General features: G+C 36.4%; 2 protein-coding genes across 2 annotated transcripts in view; both read right to left on the reverse strand.

The window, feature by feature from the left end:
• Nucleotides 1–853: 853 nt before the first annotated feature.
• On the reverse strand, nucleotides 854–7,319 carry th2 (tyrosine hydroxylase 2; the record flags this gene model as incomplete). Its single annotated transcript, XM_079817946.1, has 12 exons — nucleotides 854–1,019; nucleotides 1,100–1,233; nucleotides 1,558–1,653; nucleotides 2,752–2,808; nucleotides 2,933–3,002; nucleotides 3,597–3,732; nucleotides 3,824–3,969; nucleotides 4,062–4,112; nucleotides 4,426–4,493; nucleotides 4,614–4,702; nucleotides 4,793–4,970; nucleotides 7,089–7,319. The coding sequence occupies 12 exons, from the start codon at nucleotides 7,317–7,319 to the stop codon at nucleotides 854–856; spliced, it is 1,422 nt and encodes a 473-aa protein (XP_079674072.1).
• A 618-nt stretch (nucleotides 7,320–7,937) lies between these two features.
• The window catches only part of pah (phenylalanine hydroxylase), a 16,740-nt gene continuing 15,787 nt past the window's right edge, over nucleotides 7,938–8,890 (reverse strand). Inside the window, exon 13 of the mRNA XM_079817929.1 lies at nucleotides 7,938–8,677. Coding sequence (XP_079674055.1) covers nucleotides 8,634–8,677 — 44 coding nt within the window. The 3' untranslated portion in view covers nucleotides 7,938–8,633. The remainder of the gene's footprint in view (nucleotides 8,678–8,890) is intronic.

The following is an 8,890-nucleotide window of genomic DNA, read 5'->3' on the forward strand; positions in this document are numbered from 1 at the left end:
TCAAAATAAATATACTTAAATCAATATAATGTGCAAAAGCAAGAAGTGTCACACAATCGCAATAACCGTATAATGTGCAAAAGCAAGAAGTGTCACACAATCCGATATTTTTCAGTGTTTATTTGCAAGTAGTGCAACCCGAGAACACAGAACGGTGCAGAATGCTTCAAGGTAAAAGGTTAACGTTACATAGGCTTCATGGTCTGCAGCTCCTGAACCCATCCATTTGTGAACTGCAAATTTCATATGAATCCAAACCGTTAATAGTTCCAATTTTGTCCATATACCGGTCCCTGGCTTCCCTATTTAACGTATCCCGGTAAATTCCACATCCTTTTCGGGATTTTAACATAGTTTTTCTTTCTCCCAACTCTGCTTCTCCTCGTTCGATTTGCTGTATGTTTACATTCGCGAGGCCATCAACATGGCCGCCACGTCCCAGAATGCAACGCAGCGCCCGAGCCCTATACTACACACTACACCTTTAATGTAGCAAGACTTTCGCTTTATACACCACTGAAAACATAGTTATGTATATTATATTGCATTTCTGTCAATAGATCCTCATAAATACTACACACTACACCTTTAATGTAGCAAGACTTTCAGTCTTGTCAAAACATTGCATATACACATTACACTACTGCAAAAGAAGTTAAAATAAAGATATTTATTATTTTTGTAAACCGAACTGTCCATCACATTCATAACAAGATTATACTCACACACATACACACATATGCACATTTCAACTCTGGGCCTCATGTACTCACATGCAATAAAATCTGCAGTATTCATATTCATAAAGAAAGGGTTTCCTAGTTGTTGTTGATGATAGATCGCCCACTCTGGTTTATTTCTGTCCCAGCCTCTCCAGGGCTTTATGTAAGATCTTCAGGTCATCCCTCATCTGCCCTAAAACATGTTGGATCTTAGAAGGCTCATCCAGGACCTCCATGCTGCAAGTGTAGGGATCATATCTAATGGAAAAGGGCTTTTGTATCGTAGATGAATATTGCCTGTGGAACAACAGCAATAGCAGTCAGTAATGATAACCCTCGGTGAAGAGATCTGCAGATCATCTGAAAAAAACACCCACCTCAGCTTGTGTTTGGCGTCCTCAAAGCTCTCGGACACAAAGTAAACAGGCTGATATGACTGGTCTTGGTATGGTTGGACTGCAGTCTCAGCTGGGTTGAATGACTTGTATTGGGGCTCATTTGAAAGGGCGTACTGGAAAAAGGCACAATTATCAGTTTAAATTTTCAAATAACTGCTGTTCTTTTAAACTTTCTATTCATTAAAGAATCCTGAAAATGTATCATGGTTTTCCACAAAAGCAACACGACTGTTTGCAACATTGATAATTATAAGAAATGTTTCTTGAGCACCAAATCATTACATGTGACACTGAAGACTGGAGTAATGATGCTTTGCTATACTTTAATAATTGCAATAATGTTTAACAGTATAATAATATTTGTACTGTATTTTTGTGAGCAAAAGACTATATATAGTGGCTTTGCAAACGAGTAAGCAAACAAAACTTTTTTTTACCAAAAGTTCTCCATAGGAGGACAGAAGTCCAGCCCCATAGGCCTTCACTGCTCCATTTTGCTTGCAGAGGCCAAACTCCACTGTAAACCAGTACAGCTGTGTGTCAAATATAGAGAAATTTACTTTTTTTTAGGCTACACATACAAACATGTGTACATACATACTGTATACTAAATATAGCTTAAAATGGTTAATATAAATGAGATTTCATTCAAGGACAGAATATTATAGATGATGGCCTTTTAACCAGTTCTCAAATTTGTCATTTGAATGAAGCAACACAAGGGGGCACTAAAGCCTTGCTTTACAGTTTTTCTCAGTCGCTTTGGTACATTTCTCAGATCAGAATTGAAATTCTCAAAACTACCTGTTCAATCTTCACATCATTGTGTCACTTGTGCACATCAAAAAAGCAGTTTCTCATTTCTTTGAACAAGTTGCAAATGCTTTTGTACATCCATGCAAATGATTATGTACAATTCTCTGCTGATTCCTACATTATCAGTTGTTTATGTCATGTTGATCAAAATGTGTCATAATGGGTCTCTGTTGAATAGTCTTGAAGTCTTTACATGCAAAATGAAAGTTGTCATAATATGTCAAGCATATTTCTATACATTTCCATTAGACGTTCACATTTCTACTTTAGTTTTTTTTTGTCCCTTTGTGCTATGCAGTGCTGTCTTTTCCTTTCTGTTTCGCAATGACATGGTCTGTCAACAAATTATAGTACAAACAGTAAAAGAGTAAATGTGAATCTTCTCCAGTCTCTTGCAACACTAAGGTGTTACCTACAATTTACAATAATTGTCATCAAACCTTTAGCCATAGTTTACATCAGAACATCCCTCCAGAGTAGCTACACTATTATATTGACAAAATGACTAAGCAATTTGACTTGGTTGGACTGTCTTATCCATACACAATGACACAAGGACTTGTCATTCTGATGCCACTGACATGTTCATTGGCACAGATATTTACTTTTGAGAGATGAACTAAGGATTTTGAGCAAGAGACTGGCTTTTGCATGTAATCCATGGTGTTTTGCTGTACAAATTGTTTTGAGAAATGCACTTACTGTTTTGCAAATGTCGAGAATGATTCGAAAAATGTACCAAAGCGACTGAGGAAAACTGTAATACACTATTCTACAATTAAGTATTCTCCCACTAAATATGTCCATGTACTCACTGTGGACAGTTTCTCAATATCCTCATCTGATGCTCCAAGTGAGGCAAGGCCAATCGCCTGCAGGGTAAAAGATGCTGTGTCAAATTCAAATTGTTATTAAATTAACATTGAATTAATATCCAGGTTCATACATTTCCTTTTTTGACTAAATAATGTGTTATGGACATTTTCATTGTAGTACCTGTGAAAATTGAGCAAATTCTTTGTCTGCAAGCATAGGGATATGTCCAAGTAGCTCATGGCAGCAGTCACTGTTGAAATTAAAGTTGAGTTAGTTGAAATGTCAATAGTGTGCACTAAAGAGGACCTATTATGCAATTTTTCAAAGTCTTGATTTTGTTTTTGGGGTCTACTAGACATTTTTTCATGCTTGAATGTTTACAAAACATCATTTTTCTCTTATTTTACGTTGTCGCAGCACCTCGCTTCTCAGTCTGTCAGTAACACTCTGTTTAGTTCCTGTCTCTATAACGCCCATCCTTCCAAAAATCACAATGTGCTCTGATTGATCGTGTTGTGATTGGTGTTGTGAAATGTCACACCCCTTACAATAAACACAAAGTTTCAACACACTACTAACAAAAGTCATCCAGGCCTCTGAACAACCGCTGAAGAACCACTGAAGCACCAAAATTGGTGCTATATAGCACTAAAAAGGGTTCCCCTATGATTACGAGCCAAGAACCATTTTTGGTGCCATATTGAACCTTTTTTTTTAGAGTGTAATGCTTTGTAACTTTGCTCAGACAGCAACATTACACAGTAAAGAAAGTTGCAAATGCAAAAAAAAAAAAGCATAATAGGACCCCTTTAAAAAGGTTTGCTAAATGTGTGATTGTACTTACGGTTCAGGGGAATGCATGGGAGCTGAAGGGTGACGGATGTACTGGGTACACTGGAACACCCGGAATGCTAGGCTGGCTAGGAAGTCCCGAGCAGAGAGCAGCCCTGCCACTGGCCGCACCTGAAACCCTGTCCTCTCTAGACACAAGCACACACAGACGCAGGACATGGTTAAAATTAATGTTTTGAACTTTTTGCGCACAGAAATGAAACAAGCAGGCCTGTTTACCTTTAAGAAAAGCAGACACCTCTCCGAGCTGAGGGATCTTGTCTTCCCCATACAAACATTCGCTCTCCAGTTGACCCAGGGCTTCTAGAAACTGTCTGCAGGCATGACTGGGGTAAAGACTACTCAGAGTCCTATAGACCTCCCTCCTGCCTCATCACAAACAATGATCTTAGAATCATGAGGTTGTTTCATTGAAGAAGTAATAACTGCAATCAAACTCATCATTGGGAAAACCTACCAAGTTGCAATCTCTTCTGGAGTGTAAACCACTACAGGCAAAGGGTCACCACTACAATGACAAAAGAAAGATGTTTTTTAGAATATAAAATAAAATATATTTACATAGTTGACGATTGAAGTTCATGCAGTAATTACATTTAGATTTATTTTATTTCATTTTTAATTATTAGTTAGCACAATGCACATTTTATAGTAATATTATTATAATTGTATTGTTATTATTAATTTACAGTCATTTATATATTATATAAATGATACATTGAAAATTGAAATAAAAAGAATCTGATTAATTAGCACAGTGCACATTTGACAACAACAACAGATTATTTTTTCAGATTTAAACAAAAATCATATTTTCTTACTGCTTATAGTTGAAAGCCAGTGCAGAAATGATTTCTCTCCGTTTTCTGTATTCTGGATCGCTGAATCCCTAAATAATACAATTTGATATATCACTGGTATTACAGTCTGAATAACGCACAAGGGTGATGAAATCCAGATCATAAATAATGTCCTGCTTTAAAAAAAAGCATCACTGTTGCTCACTTACAGGATGGTCCTGATCCAGATCAGGGTCATATTTTGTAATCAGATGATTGCATTTGTCTAGGTCAGAAATCTTCTTTGGAAACCAGGGAACTATATGATCAAAATAAAATAAAGCAGACATTATAAAATAATGAAAAACAAATGGTGTCACATGCAATATGGAATAGATAAATCACCTACTCTTTTCCTCTTGCACTATTCGCACTTCATCAGCAACTCTTTTTAAGGAGTTGATGAAAACGTCAGTGTCGGAGCAGTGCACTTCACATCTCATGAAGAACTCCAGATCCTCGCCAGTGGTCTTCTTCGTCTTCCTGCTCGGCCGACTCTCCAGATGAAGGAGCTTGGCTTCGAAAGTCTGAGTTGTACAAAAAAAAAGACACAACAAAGGACTCACCAAGTTGAACAAAATGTGAACTGTGAGAGAGTACACCGTCTGCTATGATTTTAGAGTTGTTAACCTGTTTATGTGTTTGTTACACATATATTTTTTTGAATTAAAATGAGGGTGGGGTGGTACTGGCGGATGGTACAGTTATGGAGTATAGAACCAATGTTTGATTACCACAATACATGCATGCACTTAAAATACTTATGTTTTCTATTGGAGTTAGGTAACATTTTATGGTTACATTTGGTAACACTTTATGTTACACTCTAAAAAAAAGGTTCTAAATGGCACTAAAATTGGTATTGCTATATAGCACCGCTACCATATACAGAACATGTTAAGATATGGTGCTATAGCACCAAAAGTGGTTCCTCTATGGTTACGACAAAGAACCACTTTTAGTACCATATAGAACCTTTTTTTATAGAGTGATGTGTAATAAGGACACTGTACACTCTAAAAAAAAAAAGGTTCTATATTGCACCAAAAATGGTTCTTGGCTCGTAATCATAGGGGAACCTTTTTTAGTGCTATATAGCACCAATTTTGGTGCTTCAGTGGTTCTTCAGCGGTTCTTCAGAGGTTCTTCAGCGGTTCTTCAGAGGTTCTTCACCGGTTCTTTGACTAAGGTGCTATATAGCACCTCTGAAGAACCGCTGAAGAACCACTGAAGCACCAAAATTGGTGCTATATAGCACTAAAAAGGTTCCCCTATGATTACGAGCCTTTTTTTTAGAGTGTACATATACTCTAAAAAAAAAGGTTCTATATGGCACTAAAAGTGGTTCTTCGTCATAATCATAGGGGAACCTTTTTAAGTGCTGTATAGCACCAATTTTGGTGCTTCAGTGGTTCTTCAGTGGTTCTTTTACTAAGGTGCTATAGCACCGCTACCATATACAGAACATGTTAAGATTTGGTGCTATGTAGCACCATATCTGCTGTGGTTCCTCAATGATTGAGTGGTTCCTCAATGATCCTCAATGATTATGACGAAGAACCACTTTTAGTGCCATATAGAACCATTTTTTATAGAGTGATGTGTAATAAGGACACTGTACATACACTAAATAAAAGGTTCTGTATGGCACTAAAAGTGGTTCTTCATCGTAATCATAGAGGAACCACTTTTGGTGCACCATATCTTAACATGTTCTGTATATGGTAGCGGTGCTATATAGCACCTTAGCAAAATAACCGCTGAAGAACCACTGAAGCACCAAAATTAAAAAGGTTCCCCTATTACAAGCCAAGAACCACTTTTAGTGCCATATAGAACCTTTTTTTTGAGTAGTAATAACCCTATAAGTACATGTAGTTTATTACTATTACTCAGTACTTAAATGTATAACTACACTGTAACAGACAGAAAGTGTAACCCTTTATTTTAATGTGTCATTGTTACAGCACTCTAAAAAAATGCTGGGTTAAAAACAACCCAAGTTGGGTTGAAAATGGACTAACCCAGCAATTAGGTTGTTTTAACCCAGTGAATTGGTCGTTTTAACCAAGCAGTTAGGTTAAATATTTGCTTAAAACAACCCAATCGCAAAATATGCATAATTAACTACCTAAACCAAATCTGGTTACACTTAATTTTAAGGTGTCATTGTTACAGTGTAATTATATATTTAAGTACTGTGTAATATTTATTAACTACATGTATTTACTATAGGGTTAGGGTAGGATTCGGGTTTGGTTGAGGGTTAGTTGTGTGTAATTATGCATAATTTACTGTTATTATTACTAAGTAGCCTATCATGTAACAAGGACACTGTAAATAAAGTGTTACCCCAAACCCTAAACGTAACACTAGCCTAGTATTACTCGGTAGCCTACTTATTTGTGTAATTATACGGTAACAACGTAAAAAAAAAAGCGTTTTTGTCATTGAAATTAATTTACACCGTTTTGAAATAATTAAGGCCTAGAGATTATTAAACTTCCGTTTTTGCAAGAAAATAACACAAATGTGAATATAGTATGGAATATTAAAATAAGTAGCTATAGGTTTGAGACACACACGTGGAAAAAAAATGTTTTCGTGTGTTACACCAACTAAATTAAAAGCATAAAAATACGCACCTCGAAGACTTTGCCAGCTTTGAAAAAGCCTGCGTTCTTCTCATTTTTGAGGGCAAAGAGTATGTTGAGAGTGACTTTGCCGCTCTTGTCCTCCTCAAACACGAAGCTGTCCCCGCAGCGCGACGGGCCCGGATATGACGAGCCGCTCTCTCTGTCGCGCCGCGCGTCCTCGATCAGACTGCGCTTTCTGCTGCCCAGCGGGATATTCTGCACCATACTCTCCGTCTTCATCGATTCTTATGGAAACAACTGACCACTGTATCTAAAATAGGCTAAATATATCCAATTAATCGTTGTGTTGACACTAGATAAGTAGTTCAAATCTACCTAAATGCGGAGAAAACTATGTTCACTGTGGGGCCACAGCCTTGCAATTTATATCGTGCATGCGGGACTTTATGTAAATGTGTTGCGCAAATGCACGTCTGATTTTATGCTGAGATGCGTCATGAATTCGTCTTTTTATTTTCCGGCCACCAAATAAGAGCTGTGACACGTGACATTTCACAGGTGCTTCGATCACAGCCAAAAGCGACGAATTACATAAACTAAACGCTGTTTTCGTGAAAGGTCAGAACTAAATGAGTCTTTATTGGAAATATATAAATATATAAGTAGCTATCTTTTGTTTTTAGGGTCCTAAATGATGCAAAGATCATGCTGCTCTCCAAGGTACTGAAACGGATTTCTGCTGTAATTTGCTGTAACTTGTTAATGCGATAAATAATAATAATAAAGAATTATTATGCATAATAAATTATATTAAAATAGGCTATTATTAGTAGTGTAGTAGCCTTACAATAATATCTTTAAAATAATAATAATAACAATAATAAAGATATCATTTTTTAATAATAACATGACTTTTATTGATTTTTTTTAAATACATGTGACAATGCATGCATAACATTTAAGTCACAGATACATGATAAATGCAGAATTGCGTTCACAGCCAAGCGAAGCCGCAAATGATTAAGCTTTGGTTTAATAAAACATACGCATGTAAAGATAAAAGCACTCATAAAAATAATTCGCCCCCCCAAAATGCATCGGCTCAACATAGTTTCAACCAGCCTTTGATCCTGTGATCCATGATTGCGGGTTGTTTGGGAAAATTACAGCAACATTGTGCGACAACAAGAAGCAACAGCTGAAGCAAATTGGACGGTAGGCAATCTGTATTTCTGTACTATTAAACTACCTATTATTCAAAAATACATAGTAATAAAATAACAAAATCGCCTATTGCGAGAATGCCCGAAGCTATATGGTATTTACATGCGATTTTCTTGACATGTTTCGTGTTCTTTCGTTATATGACAGATAAATACGTGGTGCCTATATATTTGGACTAGAAAAATTAGGCTATAAATATTGTCTACATGCAATACATAATGACTAATTTAATATTTAATATCATGCTCTCTCTGTCACAGCTTAGCTAGAAGCTAGAAGTGCAGTTAGATGAGCCTAAAAAGCAATATAGATGATGCTAATGAAGATCTTCTTTGATTTTCCAGCATTTCTTCTTTACTCCCCATCGTTTCACTCCATCTTCCGCAGAGCATTGCACAGGATTGAGATCTCTCCTGGGAATAATAATAATAACAATAAAACATAAATTTGTGATACATGTGGATTAAATGAAATCGTGCGCATATTAACATAATAAATAACGCTACAGAACATTTCTGCTGGTCATATGAATAACAAAAACTGTGTTTTTTTATGCTTAATTTAGGCACAACAAAAAACAAAAAAACACGAACCTTAGAGAGTTGTTGTTGTAATTTTAAACCAAC

This window comes from Gobio gobio, assembly GCF_949357685.1.
Source record: "Gobio gobio genome assembly, chromosome: 5".
NCBI classification, from domain to species: domain Eukaryota; kingdom Metazoa; phylum Chordata; class Actinopteri; order Cypriniformes; family Gobionidae; genus Gobio; species Gobio gobio.